General features: G+C 42.6%; 1 protein-coding gene across 1 annotated transcript; it reads left to right on the top strand.

Annotated features, from left to right (window-relative positions):
- The first annotated feature begins 163 nt into the window (after nucleotides 1-163).
- LOC125225208 (agrin-like) lies at nucleotides 164-16,226 on the top strand. Its single transcript, XM_048128809.1, has 18 exons — nucleotides 164-265; nucleotides 1,395-1,540; nucleotides 2,159-2,395; nucleotides 3,211-3,426; nucleotides 3,819-4,031; nucleotides 4,325-4,424; nucleotides 4,601-4,722; nucleotides 5,028-5,128; nucleotides 5,207-5,321; nucleotides 5,962-6,195; nucleotides 7,062-7,188; nucleotides 7,947-8,118; nucleotides 8,525-8,666; nucleotides 9,715-9,975; nucleotides 12,516-12,662; nucleotides 12,973-13,245; nucleotides 13,560-14,103; nucleotides 14,343-16,226. Exons 2-18 carry the CDS (start codon nucleotides 1,426-1,428, stop codon nucleotides 14,500-14,502), a joined length of 3,279 nt encoding a protein of 1,092 aa, XP_047984766.1. The 5' UTR covers nucleotides 164-265; nucleotides 1,395-1,425; the 3' UTR covers nucleotides 14,503-16,226.
- The last annotated feature ends 2,613 nt before the right edge of the window (nucleotides 16,227-18,839 follow it).

Raw genomic sequence — 18,839 nt, 5'->3', positions numbered from 1 at the left:
TTTTAAGTATACGAATTTTACGAGAACTATAAATGATGCCAACAAGCTCTTTCGGATTTTGGGTTTCACATAGGTACCTAATTACCTACTATTTGGCTACTTGACTAATGCAGGAGCAGGCAGCGGTTATATGCAGTTCTATGTATCATAAAGGATCATCTCCACTGCGCATGTCTACAGTTCATTCAGTCGTAACCCCAGTCGCACCTCGTCTTTCAACCAAACACATTGTTACTGCGATTTCGACCGGTCTACATTGGAGCAGGTAATTGTTTTTATTTTTATCATTATAATTCCCTACGACAGAAATGATACACTACGATATGTAAGCCACCCTATTTGCCTGGAGTAAACGTCACTAGACTATTGCAGGTTCTGCTGTTAATTAAATTGCTACTAACAAAAACAACGTTATCGATTGAAAGAGTTAGTGCTATTTTAATATCGTAACTATTTTATAATGCACTTCAGTGACCTACTTTATATTAAGTTAGTTATAGGTACCAACTTATTTAATTTATTGGAGCGATAATCGTTATCGACTCCCTAATTGAGTATAGATATTTAATTAGCAGCGGTTTATTTTTACAAGGCCGCTGACACGTGTTTTTCGTAGGTATCGTAGGTGCCTACTATTACCTACTCGTAACGGTTCTTTGTAGTCGATGGTTAAGATATTAGTGAGTGTGTACGATTAGTATTTACAAAAAATAATTTAAAAAAACCGGCCAAGAGCGTGTCGGGCCACGCTCAGTGTAGGGTTCCGTAGTTTTCCGTATTTTTCTCAAAAACTACTGAACCTATCAAGTTCGAAACAATTTTCCTAAAAAGTCTTTATAAAGTTCTACTTTTGTGATTTTTTTCATATTTTTTAAACATATGGTTCAAAAGTTAGAGGGGGGGGACGCACTTTTTTTTCCTTTAAGAGCGATTATTTCCGAAAATATTAATATTATCAAAAAACGATCTTAGTAAACCCTTACTCATTTTTAAATACCTATCCAACAGTATACTGTATATCACACGTTGGGGTTGGAATATAAAAAATATATCAGCCCCCACTTTACATGTAGGGGGGGTACCCTAATAAAACATTTTTTTCCATTTTTTATTTTTGCACTTTGTTGGCGTGATTGATATACATATTGGTACCAAATTTCAGCTTTCTAGTGCTTACGGTTACTGAGATTATCCGCGGACGGACGGACGGACGGACGGACGGACGGACAGACAGACATGGCGAAACTATAAGGGTTCCTAGTTGACTACGGAACCCTAAAAATACAGACGAATTGACAACCACCTTCCTTGAGAATTGGGGCGGCGGTTAAAAATACTTAATTAAGTTACCTATACCTAGTCAATTTTGGAATACAATATCGTTTTTTTTTCAGCGTAAACACTTACTAACGATGCAAGAGGAGGATGCGTAATGGTGGCAGAGAGGTTCCATGCCGGCACGGCAGGATGGTGACCATCCGGGCGTCGCTACTGTCTTTACTAGTGGTGGCCGCTAGCGGTTGCTATTTGTTTCCTAGTGGTGAGTACTTACCTAGACGGTGCCTGTTGCGGTACCGTGAGTTAGCATATCGCATGTACCTACATCAGTGCGAGGGAGGTGGACTGATGATTCATAAACTCTGTCGCTAATATTCTAACTGACATCCGCTTTATTTTACATTAGTTGTTAGTTATCATCATCATTGGCGTCACGACATCTTAGCAACTGAAGCTTGGAACAAATTATTGGACGCGGCTGGTGACCTCGACTGATAAGTGTGCACGGTCATAAAATACCTATCCAGCTTCGCCAGATGACGTCCGGATGTCCGTGCGTTCAAAGCCACGTCCACGGCTTACGTCCAAGAGTTTGCACAATTCAGTGTATATTCATTATCTAGATCGCGGCAGTGGACGCGCGTCCACGGACGCGTCCCATAATTTGTTCCTAGCTTGACTGTTGCAATGATTTTATTGTCAATGGCAGCACGACACCTTTTGCCACATCTGACGCAGTTGTTAGTAGGTAGTCAATAATGAATAGATACGTACATAGCACATAAACTTGTACATTAAGATTTCGAAAATGGCCAGATAGAACTTACAATGAAAAAAAAAACATATTTAAATTTTTAATGTCCATCTTACTTTTGTCCAGACGTAACTAACCCCTGCATCGGGGTGACGTGCGGGCCAGGCGCCCAATGTCGGCCGTCGGCTGACGCCCAGTCCTACACCTGCGAGTGCCCGACGTCGTGCCCCAGCTACGGGGACCACGAGGGCTCGCGGCCGCTCTGCGCCAGCGACGCCCACGACTACCCGGGCGAATGTGAGATGCGAAGGGCCGCCTGCGAGACTAACACAAACATTACCTTCAAGTATTACGGCAAATGTGGTACGTATTCTGTACACCCGCGTGTGTCGCAAATGGCAGAGCTATAGCGATCACGAGGGCTCATGGCCGCTCTGTGCCAGGGACGCCCACGACTGCCCGGGCGAATGTGATAGGCCGCCTGCGAATAATACAAACATTCAAGTATCGCGCAAAAAATGTTTCAGAATTAGCCCAAAGCAACCGATCCTATCAATCAATTTTTAATGGCACTTTCATAATTAGGGGATGTTGTTTTGGTTTACCTATAGTTTTACTGCCGGTTACTACCTGATTCCAAGGTTGTGAACTTCTTGGAGAGCGTAGGAGCCGCCATTGAGCTTCTACTTCAAGGTTCTTCCGCCGCCTCAGCAGGAAACTGAGTACCCCAACCAGGATACGCAGAAAACTAGTAGCCTCGATCTACTCCGGTTGCTCCAAAGAAGCCTGCATAGTGGGGTTAGATAACAGAGGTGCCATCTCCGGCCATTTTAGACAGACGACCAAACTTCATCAAACGGGTTAACAAACTCAAAGAAACTACTACTAAAGAAAGCATTGATCCATCTCCTTTAAATCATCTCCTAAAAGAAAAGTCGTGATTCTTGTAGGTACTGATTTAAATAAGGCTTTAAAGTTATCCAAAACCCAGCTTCACCTAGGTGGGTTTTGGATAACTTTTATTATTATTATTGAATTTAGAGATTAATTTCGTTATTGTTGAAAAGGTTGAAACGCACCTATTAATAGTTTGAAACAAAACTGAATCGCTACTGAACGCATCTATTTATATCTGCGCGCGAAATATCTGCCTGTAACCTGTTTCCCTTTTTCCACAGATCCGTGCGCCGGCGTGACCTGCCCAGACCCCGAGCTGTGTCAGCTGGACGAGAACCGCGCGCCGTCCTGCCGCTGCGCAGAGCCGTGCCCGCTAGAGTTCTCCCCCGTGTGCGCGTCCGACGGCAAGACCTACTCCAACGAGTGCCAAATGCACAGGGAGTCTTGTCGCGCTAGGAAACAATTGAGGGTCATCTTCAAAGGGCAGTGTAGTACCGGTGAGTGAATGTACCTAGGCACTTATTGTATACCTAGTCGAGAAGAGTTCTTCTATCATTTAATAGTTTAAACTTTTATCAAAGAGTGCCAATAGGTAGCAATAACAAGTGTACGCAGGAAAGATACTAAGTATGTACGAGTATATGCATAATGCATTAATAAGCACGTCATAGATAAATAAGCCAGCATGGGAAAGAATAATAGCTAAAAGAAGAAATGCATTACATTCTGGTCTAGGTAATTACCAAACGAAGAAGTATTTTGGTCTTTGAACAGAAATCAGACCTAGAATGTAATGCATTTCTTCTTTTAGCTATTATTCTTTCCCATGCTGGCTTATTTACCTATGACGTGCTTATTTTATTCTCTTAACCTTGTAATTTGTTGACAGGAGTGAACCCATGTGCGGAAGTGGAGTGTCGGCACGGAGCCGAGTGCCGAGTAGAGGGCGCCGGCGCCGCGGTGTGCGCGTGCCCGCCGCCGTGCGAGCCGGTGCTGCGTCCCGTGTGCGGCTCCGATGGCACGCACGACAGCGAGTGTGAGCTGCGCCGCGCGGCTTGCCTGCTCGGGAGGGAGCTGCGTGTCCTCCATGCAGGGCCCTGTGGTAAGTTGTATTTCTTGTCGTGTGAACCTGTGCTGCATCCCGTGTGCGACTCGGGTGGCACTGCGAATGTGACCTGCGCTGCGCAGCCTGCCTACTAGGAAAACCTGCAGCGTGTCTTCTATGCTGGACCCTGTGATGACAGCGAGTGTGTGCAGCGCTGCTGAGAGTCTCTATGCTTTGACTTGTGTGTGAATGAAATGGTCTATTTGCCCTCGATGAATGTCAGACATTTCCCAGTAAATGAAGATACACATAGAACATTTCATGAATGATAAATGGCCTATTGTCTTCAGGTTCAAACGGTATCTGCGCGGGCCGAGTATGCCCCCACGGCGGCGAGTGCGTCGCATCAGGCGGCCGCGGGGTGTGCCGCTGCCCGCGCTGCTCCAACGAGTTCGCGCCCGTCTGCGGCTCTGATGGCATCTCGTACGGCAACCGCTGCAAGCTGCAGCTCGCAGGCGTTCGCACCGGCATGGTATCTCGTACGCAGGCTGCATGTCACCGCAGTGCTGTACGACGGACCTTGCAGTAAGAATGTAGTCTGCAGTAAGATATGTTAGCCTTCGCAGGTCCAACGAGTTCGCACCTGTCTGCGGCTCTGATGGTATCTCGTACGGCAACCGCTGCAAGCTGCAGCTCGAGGCGTGCCGGCACCGCAGGGATGTCACCGTGCTGTACGACGGACCTTGCAGTAAGAATGTAGTCTGCAGTAAGATATGTAACCCTTCGCTGCTCCAACGACTTCGTGTCAGTTCGTGGTTCCGAAGGACGCTGCATGCTGTGGCGTGTCGGCACTGCATGGATGTCTCCGTGCTGTACGACGGAGCTTGCAGTGAGATATCTTGTCTGCCCGCTCAATTCCAGCGAGAGGAAATGAGTGGCAGCAATAATTTTAATTCAACAAATCTGAACTCCTATCTTAGTAACTTAGGTATTAGTTTGAAAATAAAGAGATCTCTGATATAAAACTGCTCACGGATGTTGTCTTATTTGCAGATGGATGCGAGAACAAGAAATGCGAGTTCTATGCTGTATGCGAAAGTGATGGAATCTCAGAAGCCAGTTGTGTCTGTCCTAAACACTGCGAGGAAGGAACAGTAAGTATATTTTCAACGTGAGGCACTAAGCCGCATGACATGAATATATAAAACGGATGATTTCCTATTTCTTTACAGGAGACAGAGGAAGTGTGCGGCAATGATAATAAGACCTACAGCAGCGTGTGTTCGCTGCGTGACGTAGCATGCCGTGAAAAGCGGCGACTTCATGTCAAACATATGGGCTCTTGTGGTAAGGCGCTACGTTTCTGTAGGCAGTAAGTGCGTTTTCACATTATCCGATCCGATATCGGATGTCGGACCGATATCCCATACATTGCAGGCGCCATCTTGGATTTTTTCTATTGAAATCCTTCCGACATCCGATATCGGATCGGTTTATGTGAAAACGGACTAATATTTATATGTTACTAGCTTTTGCCCGCGGCTTCGCTCGCGTTAGAAAGAGACAAAAAGTGGCCTATGACACTCTCCATCCCTTCATCAATCATCAATCATCAATCAAGCCAGAGTTCGGCGGACCGCGCTATCTACCGAATTAACGGATTATCTATTAACTTTAACTTTCGTTGTCGGAATGTATCGCTTTAACGATTAACGAAGTTAACTTTTATAGTAACGGATTAGCGATTATCGAAGTTAACTGTTTGATTAACGGTGCCCAGCTATGCACTTACCAGGGTTAGAATCCGGTAAAGTTTGAGTTGAGACTAATTTTATCCTCGTCGTCGTCGCTGAGCAAAGGTTTATATTCTTATAGTATTGTACGCCACTTATGATGTATGCCCAGGCGGACCGTATGCTTGTTTGCCACCGACGTAGAATAAAAAAATAAAAATAAAATGTTTTATGTAACTACAAAACGATTTCAGAGTCCTGCATAGGCGTGGAATGTCCAAGCGGCACCTGGTGCGCGCGCGGGCAGTGCGCGTGTTCCAACCCATGCGCCGAAGTGCCGCGCGAGCCCGTGTGCTCGAACACGCGCAGTACATTCGTGCACGAGTGCGCTTTGCAGCGCGCTGCCTGCGAGGCGCGCATGCGCGGCGAGCCGCCTCTGCGCGTCGCTTACTATGGCGAGTGTGCTGAGGAGGAACACACCACGGCAGGTGCGTACCTACCGTTGTCGTTATGCTAGTATTCGGGCTGTGCGCAAACGGGGTCAGTCGAAGCAGCCCCGGCGAGCCCGTCAGCCCGAACACTCGCAGTACGTTCCTGCACGCCTCGTGACGTGTTGCGTACTACTGCGAGTGAGCGGAGGAGGAAGAAAAAACGTAGGTACGTAGGAGGTGTAAATAATATTGCTATACTTGTCAATAGTTGTCATGCTTTCTAAATTTATTTTTCTCACTGCACCCACATTCGCGAATTTCTGTTTGGCCCTATGGTTGACTGGTAGAGAATGCCTTAAGGCATTAAGTCCGCCATTTGTACTTTATTTCCAATTGTGCAATAAAGTTTAAATAAGTACCCACCTACTAAAGGTATTCACATAAAAGTTTGATAGTGGACAAGGGTCGAAGCGTGTTGTCCCCTTCTAATGCACCAGCACCACATCATCCCTTTCCGAAATTTAGGGTTCTTAAAAATCAAATATGTAGGTATAATTACTTATCTTATTTGTAGCTAGTTAGTTTGTAGGTAGCGCACGCAAAGGGACGTTGAGTTGTGCCTCTGCTAACTTTAATAATTGCTACGTAGCAATGTTGAGTCCAGGACTAGCTCAGGACCGGGATACATGGCGTATTAGAAGAGAGGCCTATGCTCAGCAGTGGGCGATAAAGGGCTGACATGCTGCTGCTGATGATGAATGTTGAGTCCATAGAAGCACGTTCGCTTCATGCCCAACAGTGTCCGACTAACCAACGGCTATTTGTTTATCGTTATGTAACAGTTATCAATAACAGGCTAACAATGACAGTTTATTTTATTTACAGGTGGAAACAAAAGCGTTAAAATCTCAGAAATAACAAATGAGATCTCAAGCGAAAGAGAAGAGGAGAGAACGAGAACTCCAGCGAGCCGACTGGCACGGCGGTATGCGCTCGCGTCCAGTGCGCGTATGAAGCCACTTGCGCTGTTGACTCCAATGGACAACCAAGGTCTGAATAAGTATAAGTACCAATAACCTACATATTTTTTTTTTTTTAGGCTCACAAAACAGGTTACAGTCATTGCAGTTACAAAATATTAAGATTCGGGATGTACAAACAGCATTCTGAACTGGACTCTAACCCTAAATATGTGTGCACAGTAAGAACTAAATTTACATGCAATAAATTTGTGCTTATTATATTATTATATGTGTCAAATATTATTAAGGTATTAATATGACACTTATTATTTACGTTCGTATTTGTTTATAGTACGTATACTTACCTACTCACACCATATATCTACTCACCTGGCGTCGTTCGGTTCAGCAGGAGCTCAGGGTGCTAGGCATGGGGTGGGAGGAGGTTACCCAAATTGCCCAAGACCGGAGTAAATGGTATGATTCGAGCCCTACACCCCAGCAGAGGGTACCAGGTTGTAAAGAAGAAGAAGAAGAAACCTACTCACATAGATCGTACATCAGCATCTTCGTGCATATCTTTTTAGAGATATAATTATACTTAAATCTTAAGGGTACCTTTCCACCAGAGATGTGCTACGTTACGTTGGTATTGGATGCGTCTGATATCCACCAATCGGCTTAGTCGAACTCGTTTGTGGAATAATGAACATGATTGGTGGATATCAAACATCTACGTGGCTTTAGAAGCTTTAGGGTGTCTTTCCACCAGAGATTCTCTGCGATCTCTGGTGGAAAGACACCCTAAAGCTTCTTTATACTTAAAGGCCGTTTAATATTTGGCAGATGCGCGTGCCTATTCGATTGTGCGGCTGCGGCAGCCGCGGCAGCTACGTCGGCGCCTGTGTGCGCGTCCGACCTGCGGCTGTACCCCACACTGTGCCACATGAAGCTGGAGTCGTGCCGCCGGCAGGAGGAGCTGCGGCTGCGGCCGCTGGCGCTGTGTCGCGGGCTAGAGGTACAATAAAAACCGGATTGCGACTTTACCCCACACGAAAACACATTTTGATCTGCAGCTCCCATTAGGCTCCGCTACGTTTGCACTCCTGCTGGCTTTCGGGACCGCATGGTGGATTGGAAAAGGCCTCCTCTAAGTTTTTGCGGTGTCTAGTTTGGCGTAGAAGGGAATGTCACCGTCATACCCTGCGACCCCGTCTTACACACTCTTGCTCTGCCTAAATGCCACCTTAGAAAGACTGGGCTTCTTTGACCAAATGTAAGGGAGAGCAGTAGTTACCGGCACAGCCTATACCTGTCTCTTATGGGATTACATGACAACATGCTACCATTTGTCTATACAGCTTAGGAAATAAATCACATTTTTCTCAAATATTAGGTTATATTTTTGTACTTTTTGTACACAGTTCAGACCATGTGGTGACGACGAGCCGGTGACGGACGCGGAAGGCCGGCCCGTGGACTGCGGCGGCGGCCCGCGTCGCAAAGACTGCCCTGTAGGGAGTTATTGCCATCACACCACTAAAGCAGCACGATGCTGCAGAAAAGGTACCTAATTCACTCGAGGAGACATGCTGAAAGGTTAGGACAAATGTTGCCCAAATTAAAACATTTTTCGAAAAAATGGTGGCACCTCGTTCTTACAATCAGATAGATAGATAGATAGAATACTCTTTATTGGCACACCTCAGCAAGAGATACAGAAAAAAGATACAGCGGAGACAAAACAAATGATTATAAATAGAGGCAGACAACAGGCGGTCTTATCGCTAAAGAGCGATCTCTACCAGACAACCTTTGGGTAGCGGAAATAAAAAAACATAATCAGAAAGAGTAGGCGCTTCGAAATGAAAAATCATACTTATTCAGATGGGGCAAGCTACGAATAGTTTTTCTCGAGCAGAATTATTTGCTATCTTATCTATCAGATACTCTTAAAATCGGCTTTGCGTAAATGCAATGGAAATACCTACATTGGTGATCGTCAGAATGGCGGGTGTACATCAAGCAATCCTGGTGCGGTATACTTATGCGGAGTTAGTGCTAGCAATGTGCCAAATGTGCGCCAAAATTCAAGCAATGTGCTCTTTAAACTCCAGAGATATTTAAAAAAATTAATGATACCCGCCATTCTGACGTCAGGTCGGCGGGTGCACTTCCAGTTCTTTAGCTAATGGCTACCTACTCAAGGTTGAAAGTACTGCCTAAGGTTAGTGCTCGCAATGTGCTTCCACATGTATGAAGCACAAACTAATTCAGAGAGCCGTTCAAGAGTAATATGAAATTGAATAAATATGTCTATAAACGCCTGCTGAAATAAAAATAGCAATACGCGTTTTACACAAAAAAGTGATCTATTTGAATGTGTATAATTGTATTAATTGTATACTATAGGTACCTGTGGACTAAGGTTGTCTGCAATAAATGATTTTTTATATTATTATTATAAAAAAACTGTATTTATAGGCAGGTTAGTCTTGCTACGACCTATATTTAGTCTAAAAATAATCACAGTTCTAAATATAAATACTTACACAAATAAAAATTGATATCTTTATTTGAATCTTAAGTGTAATTAATGAGAGTCATATTATAGACAAAAGTCAACCCGAGAAAAAGACCTGTCAAGAATCTTGGCACGGCTGCTGCGCCGACGGGGTGACGGCAGCGCTTGGGCCCGGCGGCAGCGGCTGTCCGTCGCAGTGCGGCTGCCACCGGCTCGGCGCCGTGGCCGAGCACTGCGACGCCGCCGGCCAGTGCGCCTGCCGGCCCGGCGTCGGCGGGCTCAAGTGCGACCGCTGCGAGCCCGGCTACTGGGGCCTGCCGAGGATCGGCACCGGACACATGGGCTGCATACGTGAGTCGCTTTAAGAGGGCTTTCGTGTTAAAAATAGTGAAATCGCAACCGAGCGCTCGATCATACCGTGTGTGGTATCAAATTAAAGGGCTTTGCGAGTAGTTTATAAATATATATCACATTATAGGACTTTTTCTACATGGTCTAACAAAATATGAGAAAATGTCCAAAAGTGGTAATAATTGTACCGGTGAAGGCCCGTTTTCAAAAAATTGGCAAAAATCAATAATAGCAATTTATAATCACTAAGACATAACAGCAATTTAAGTTAACGTTACAGATTTATTTAGTACAAAAGTTACTTCGATGTGATGTAGATTTTCAAAGAAATTGTCACTTAATTTTAGGTAATTTCTGAAAAAAATTGAATTCGCCTTAGGCTAGTTTACTCTTTTTCAAAAACTTAAAATAAAAATCTAGTCTGAAATGATTGTGGTACAGGATATACGAATTATAAATTTACCCGTTTTAATATTCAAAATTGTCCAAATTTTACAAATCAGATCGACTGATTCAGCTCTATACGTGCGTTTTTCTAAACGTGCATTAGAGAAAAATTCATAATTAATTTAGTAAGTTAGTTTTCAAAAATCCAGTCTTATAAAAATCAAGATAATAAGATGCTCTAACTGGAACTTGAATTAAATAAATCTATTGGATAACGGAAAGTGTAGTATTTCACCGACTAAAACTATCAATTTTACATTCTTTTGACGTTTTTTTTGAAAGCAGCCTTAAGGTTTATTTACTGAAATAATTTTTAAGAAAAAATAAAACCGTCGCCTTTCGGGTTCTGGTGAAAGCTACTTGCGAATGTTGGATTATGTAGAAATGTGTGAGTATTTTTTAAAACTGCTTTTAATGCTTTAATTATTAGATGGCAACACAAATGAATATACGTATAACGTTAAGGTTTGAGGAGTTTCCTCAATTCCTCATGAATCCGATTATATTAATAAGAAATCGAAGCTTGACAAACTTTGACTTCAAAACTCAATATGCTTAACAAACATAACTAAATAAATGTCACTGTTCTGAACTTAAATACATGCTTTTCTTACAAAAATACCAAAGTCACTATGAGTGTGCCGTTCAGGTTTGAGGAGTTTGGTTCTGACTATCATCAGCAGTTCCACTGTACCAAATGTAACTGTTCTAGACGTAAGTGCACGCTGTTCTTATAAAAATGGCAAAGTCACTATAATCGTGCCGTTCAGATTTGAGAAGTTTGGTTCTGGCCATCATCAGCAGTTCCACTGCACCAAATGTCACTGTCTGGACGAAAGTGCATGCTGTTCTTATAAAAATACCAAAGTCACTATAAGCGTGCCGTTCAGATTTGAAGAGTTCGGTTCTGACCATCATCAGAAATTCCACTGCACCAAATGTTACTGTTCTGGACGAAAGTGCATGCTGTTCGTATAAAAATACCAAAGTCACTATAAGCGTGCCGTTCAGATTTGAAGAGTTCCGTTCTGGCCATCATCAGCAGTTCCACTACACCAAATGTCACTGTTCTGGACGAAAGTGCATGCTGTTCGTATAAAAATACCAAAGTCACTATAAGCGTGCCGTTCAGATTTGAAGAGTTCCGTTCTGGCCATCATCAGCAGTTCCACTACACCAAATGTCACTGTTCCGTACCTAAATGCATGCTGTTCCTTTAAAAACACAAAAATCACCATATGTATGCCTTTCAGATTCGAGGAGTTCCCTCGATTTCTCCAGGATCCCATCATCAGAACTGGGTTCTGAGAAAAATGGGACCAATCTGTATGCATATACATTCAATCAAAAAAAAAAAATTTTCAAAATCGGTCCAGTAACGACGGAGATATCGAGGAACAAACATAAAAAAAACCATACAGACGACTTGATAACCGTCCTTCTTGAGATATGAGGCGACGGTTAACAAATGATGATTTTACGAGCGATTGCCACTCAGCTCGGCTCGGTACGACAACTCCGGCAAGTGCAATGTCCCGGTCTGGTAAACTAATTTATAAAAAAAAAAATATTTAAACTAATTTATAAGAATATTGTCTTCGGTTACCGCGATAGTTACTCATGAAATAAAACTTTTAATTTTTCCTCAGTCACCCGTTGACCACGAACGCTGTAAAGAGTTTGAAACGTCGGGATGTATTTTAAATTCATTATACGCGATTTAATCCGTTTCCATAGTTTTATTTCATAATTTATAAGAAATAAAATAAAATAATATAATAATAATTTAATTATTAATTGTAAACTGTAATATTTTAGGCAACAGAATCAATGTTTAATAATTGTTTACACTGTACTTTAATGATATAGCTAATAATTATGTATTTGATGTATTTCTAACTTTCATGACATAACTTACAAATTCAATAATGATCTCCCGCGGTACAGGCCTAGCCTAGTGCGGGGACCCCTGGAAACTTGTGTTAATAATAATTAGGATATGCACAAATGGATGTAAACTTATCCTTCAACAACTGTTTTTGAGTTTATGTGCAATAAACGATTTTTTATCTTTAAACGTTTTTAATTTTCAGCTTGCGGCTGTTCAGCTTTCGGTTCCGTTCGCGAAGACTGCGAACAAATGACGGGGCGCTGCGTGTGCAAGCCTGGCATCCAAGGGCAGAAGTGTACGGTGTGCTCCAACCATGAACACGCACTAGGGCCTAATGGATGTTTCGACCGTATGTAATACCATCTACATACACCCCTGTTTCGCTTCCGGGTCAGTGTGTCAAGACTGGTCAGCGGATCTCATCGCATACTTACCTTTTTTAAATAAAGTTCACTTGTATTTTTCTAACTTCCACTCACAATTGAGGAGTGTCTTTTCAAAAGGACTTATTTCTATAAGTCAACCAGGTTTATTTCTCTAGGAAGACATAGATAAAAATAACCTCTGTTGACTTATGGATAAGTTCTTTTGAAAAGACACTCCTCACTTATTACCATCTGAAAACCATTCGTGTGCAATACCCGTTCTTTTTCATGTAGCGGAATCGACGCAACTGCCAGCGACGAGTTGCGAGCACATGGCTTGCTACTTCGGCGCGTACTGCGTGGTGCGCAGCGGGCTCGCGCAGTGCGAGTGCGGCGGCGGCGACTGCGGCCCCGGCGAGGCGCCCTCAGTCTGCGGTAGCGACGGCCGCACCTACCTGTCCGCTTGCCACCTCCGCACGCACGCCTGTAGGACGCAATCCGACATCGTCGTGCAGGCCTTCGGCCCCTGCGCCGACGACGGCGCGCAGCCGCACGTTAGGCGAGGTAGTCGCTCCACCGCCACCGGCCCGCAGCCGCACGTTAGGCGAGGTAGTCGCTCCACCGCCACCGCCACCGGCCCCCTCACCCTCACGCGCCTCCCCCGCACCCCGCCCGAGCCCGGCGCCTCCACCGACACCACCGACAGCGGCAAGCCCGACAGCCCCGAGCCGGAGCTCGCCTGCCTCGACATACTCCCGCCGCAAGGATATCGTTAGAACGAGCTAGCTCCACTACCATTATTCGCACGACTCTCATTATGTATTCGCTAGAAGCACCCGTGTACCTTAATCTTAATACGTATCGATTGATTAAATTTACAGAAATGAACAGTGATGCACCTTTGCAAACGAATGAGGTCCAGTCCCGATGCGTTCCGAAGCCGACGCCGATGATAGTCGAGGATGTCGAAGAGGAGTTGACGAATGAGATCGGAGAATATTCGATTTATGATGACTTTGAAGATGTGGAGGAAATATATAGAATGCCCCTGTTTGATGGTTACGCTCGGATGATGGCCCGAACGAGGCTGCCCGCCAAACGGTTCGATATCTGGGCTGAAGTCTCGGCAGTTTGTGATGAGGGAACGCTCCTGAGTGCGGCCGGACCCAGGGACAACTTGTGGCTCGGGCTAGCTGAAAACAAAGCTGTCTTACGTTGGAACGCTGGCAGCGGACCGATGGAGTTGCGTGCCGGGAAAGTGAGATTTGACGGCCGGTCAAAGATTTCTGCCAGGCGGTACAAGAAGGATGGGATGTTGCGGATGGGGAAAGCGACCGCGAGAGGCTCAACGCCAGGCCGGATGACTTCGCTGGACGTTGACCCGTTCATCTACATCGGTCGTCCGCCGGAGAACATTACCAAAAGGTAAAACATGTAAAATGTTGTATTTCACAAATTTCATATCCACCTGTTCATGTCAATGCTCGCCGGTCAACGTACGAAACTAATCGTACCTACTTAGCGTCCTTCTGTCCTCTAAGTCAGTGTAATAGAATTGATAAAAATAAAAATAAAACTAAATTGCCTATTACCTTCATAAACTGTGGTTTTACTTTTAAACTCTGGATTTGTTTGACATAAGCAGGATCTGTTTGTGTTCCCAGGTTGCCCGGGGCCCCATCGCTGTCCGGGTTCGTGGGCTGCGTGCACCGGTTGCGCGTGAGCGGGCGCGACGTGATCCCGCCGGCGCGCGGGTTGACGCTGCGCGGGCAGGGGCTGCGCGCTTGCACGCCGCGCAACCTCGCGCAGATCGTGTGCCCCTAGTACCTGTTTTAAAACGCACTACAAAATCCCTGTTGAATTTACGTATATAGCAAAGTTTATATAAGGTCAATATAGGTATGTGTGCTTTACCCCCCGTATGGCTAGTGTGTAACTAAGCTAGTATATAAGTGTGTCAGTCCTTTTTACTCATTGTCACAGGTGTTTTTGCGAGTTCACACTTTGGCTACTTGCTACTCATGATGAGTGGACACTGGACAACGTATGAACTTTTCATTGTTCAAACACGCCAGACACACTTCTCCGTATGACACACTTATCTGTATTGACCTTACCTATCTTGTGGGGCAGATATACGGGTCTGCCGTTTAACCGAGAATGATCCTTTCCGTTGTCTACGTTTTAAACCTAGATTAATTATTTTTAACGGAGCGTTTGTCACATTGAAACAAAAAAATCACGCTTTTGTGATGAAATTAATGGTTAACAATTTCGTGTACCTAATGCTCCAACGTGTTAATATTAGTTTTAGTGGATAATAATTATATTTGTTATTAAACTATTGTTTCTGAAGGTCTCGGAGGAAATAAACCAGAGAAATCTTCACATTACTCCTTTATATAAAAACTAGCGTGAGCCTTAATTAAACGAAGTGTTAATAACATAATGTTCGGTAAAATAAAATGTTATAAACTAGGGACCGAAACAGATATTATTGTGGTGCCAAAAGTGTTTTACAGATTGGGATTTGGCTGGACATGGGATGATAATAATTATAAAATTTTCAAAAGGTACTCTAACCTTCTATTTAATTGGCAATATTATAATGGAGTGACTGTCAAAGTTAGCAATAAATGATAGTAATAAAATTAATATCGTATATCACTCTTTTAAAGTGAATTTTCAAGTTAACTAATTCAAATTATGTATTCTAACTTCTAAATAGATCAATAACGAGAAATGACGTCATGCTCCCCGGCAGAACCACATTGTCTTTCGGAAACATAAACATATCAGAAAATTTGGAAAAATTCTATACGCCTAGTTTTTATGTAAATCTAATTTCAAAGTGGTTCTGCTACGAGCTTCCTCCCAGCAGAACCACCAAGATATTCATCTAACTACACATGCTATTTACACGTATACCACATCAAATAATTATATATTAATTCTATATTTATCTAGTTAACTATATCACTCTTTTTATTCTGAATACACAGATATACGACATGTCAAACTAGAGGTACTATGTATGAAGCGCCTGCACAAGTTATCGTAGCAAATAATGAGTACTATATCTTTGCTAAGCTTTGCATCAAGGCGTTGTTCAGAATATTTAGTTTGACATGTCATAAATTCGTGTATTCAGAATAATCAGAGTGATTTAGTAAACTAGATAAATATAGAGTTCATATAGAATTATTTCATGTGGTATACGTGTAAATAGCATGTGGCGTTAGAAGAATATCTTGGTGGTTCTGCTGGGAGGAAGCTTTGTAGCAGAACCACTTTGAAACTAGGTTTACACAAAAAAACTAGGCATATAGAATTTTTTCAAATGGTCCTAGAATTTTATAGATATCTTATAGATATTTTCTGATATGTTTATGTTTCCGAAAGACCATGTGGTTCTGCCGGGGAGCATGACGTGAGAAATGTGATAAAGGTTATGAATTCATGTAAAATATCAAAATGTGTATCACTATTTTCTATTACATATCTAATACTGTGCATTTGTAATAAAGTCTCTTGTTATATAAAAACCATATTTGCGTATTATTACTATTTTTACAAGGGTAAGCTAACTTCTTTCTCGGCACTCATCAGTCATCATCATCGTGTAATAGATAAGTGGTGAAAATACATTTAAAACGACAACATGAGCATAATTATATTATCGTCACTATTAAAAAAAAACTCTTATTTTCTTCTGTCAATGAAAACAAAAATATTGTAACTATGTATGGGACGTATATAAAGCTACTGCGTTACGACTTTGAGTAGCAGTGTGATCTGTGTGATACACTCGTACGCATAGCTGGGCATTAACTCGTTAATCCGTTAATCGTTAATTAACGAAGTTAACATTTCGATTAACGGATTAACTTTTAAGTTAACTTTAAAAAATGTTAACGGATTCGTTAACTTCCGTTAAATTTCATAGAGTCCGTTAATCGTTAATCCAGCACCCCAAGCGGCTCGCTGCGCCGCGAAAACCACGTTGTTACTGCTACTGAAAAAGCTCATAGTACGGCAAAACCTAGGTTTTATCGGTAAAAGCAGATCCGTCGGTTATAAAACAGTCTAAAGACCAATTGGCGACTTTGGATCACTTATTCGAGATCTTCTAAATCTTATTAGGCGTGCTAGATCGATCACTAACCTGGGAATAAAGTTCAATCATCAGGCATGACAGACAAATCGCGCATTAACCGACGCATCGAGAGTCCGGCGCGGGCCTTATATTACTCTACCAAGTTATCGTGGCCCACAACATCGAGTTGTCATCTCAAATCTCAATCTGAAGAACCAACTCACCACGATCGCGACCGCATGAATGACCCAATAATTACCAATCCGAAGTAAAACCTAGGATTTAGCCAACCAACGGCGGTAAAAGCCCGAAGAGACCGTAATTATTACATTTCGGTTTTTTACCAATTGGCGTCACATGTTTTAATGCTTTTTGGTGGATACTTAGTAAATATAAATACATAATACCTACAGTGGAGTCCTATTTTTATGACGTGTTAACGGATTATCGATTAACTTTAACTTCCGTTAAATCTACCGAAATGTATCGCTTTAACGATTAACGAAGTTAACTTTTTAAGCAACGGATTAACGATTATCGAAGTTAACTATTTGATTAACGGTGCCCAGCTATGCTCGTACGAGATTTTTTCAAAATAATGACGAATGTAGGTACTTTGTGCGAGGACTATATTTATTTCAAAAAAGATTTTCTGGTGAAAGGTATTTGCGAATGTTGGATGATGTAGAAATGTGTAGGTATTTTTTAAAACTGCTTTTAATGTAAATCTTTGATTATTTGATGGAAACACAAATGAATATACGTATACCGTTAAGGTTTGAAGAGTTTCCTCAATTCCTCATGAATCCGATATCCGATTATAAGAAATCGAGCTTGACAAAATTTGAAAACTCAATATGTAAGCATAACAAAGAGAACAAATCTCCTATCAAAAAAATGTGACTGTTCTGAACTTAAAATGCTGTTCCAATAAACTTATTGCAAAAATTTCATTTGGCACAAGCTTTTATCGCCGACTGTACCTTTCTTGCGACAGTCATCTACTGCTCTCCGAGACGTTTTGAAAAGTTACTCGATGGGATACGACGTTTTATGACAGAGTTCCTATGACCACCTTTCCGCTCCATCATCAGATCAGCTCCATGATACCATAATATTGCTTGTCACGTGATTTGCATATGTGTGCAAAATTTCAGCTCAATCGGAAACCGGGAAGTGGGTCAAATTTAGCTTCTACGTTTTGACGCACACTAACATGCTAACAAGGCAAGTTGAATAAAAGCTTGTAAAAAATACGAAAGTCACTATAAGTGTGCCGTACAGATCTGAGGAGTTCCGTTCTGATCATCATCAGAAGTTCCACTGCACCAAATGTCACTGTTCTGAACGTAAACGCAAGCTGTTCTTATAAAAATACCAAAGTCGTTATAAGCGTGCCGTTCAGATTTAAGGAGTTCCGTTCTGATCTTCATCAGCAGTTCCACTACACAAAATGTCACTGTTCCGGACGTAAGTGCATGCTGTTCTTATAAAAATACCAAAGTCACTATAAGTGTGTCGTTCAGATTTGAGGAGTTCCGTTCTGACCATCATCAGCAGTTCCACTGCACCAAATGTCACTGTTCCGGACGTAAGTGCATGCTGTTCTTATAAAAATACCAAAGTCACTATAAGTGTGCCGTTCAGATTTGAGGAATTCCGTTCTGATCTTCTTCAGCAGTTCCACTGCACCAAATGTCACTGTTCTGGACGTTAGTGCATGCTGTTCTTATAAAAATACCAAAGTCACTATATGTATGCCTTTCAGATTTGAGAAGTTCCCTCGATTTCTCCAGGATGCCATCATCAGAACTGGGTTCTGATAAAAATGGGACCAATCTGTATGCATATACATTCAATCAAAAAATAATAATTCAAAATCGGTCCTGTAACGGCGGAGATATAGTGGAACAAACGTGTCGGTTAACTTCAAACCTGGGTAAATCCATTCTACTTTAAGGTTGAATAATATATATTTTTTTTTAAATGACATAAAGTTAATTTTTATTGAACAAAAGAAATCATTAAAAAATACATACGTTTAGATCCACAACGCAGGCTTCGT

This window comes from Leguminivora glycinivorella, chromosome 4 (genome assembly GCF_023078275.1).
Source record: "Leguminivora glycinivorella isolate SPB_JAAS2020 chromosome 4, LegGlyc_1.1, whole genome shotgun sequence".
In the NCBI taxonomy this organism is placed as follows: domain Eukaryota; kingdom Metazoa; phylum Arthropoda; class Insecta; order Lepidoptera; family Tortricidae; genus Leguminivora; species Leguminivora glycinivorella.
The sequence above is the reverse complement of the archived record's forward strand: the minus strand, read 5'-3'. Positions and strand labels throughout refer to the sequence as shown.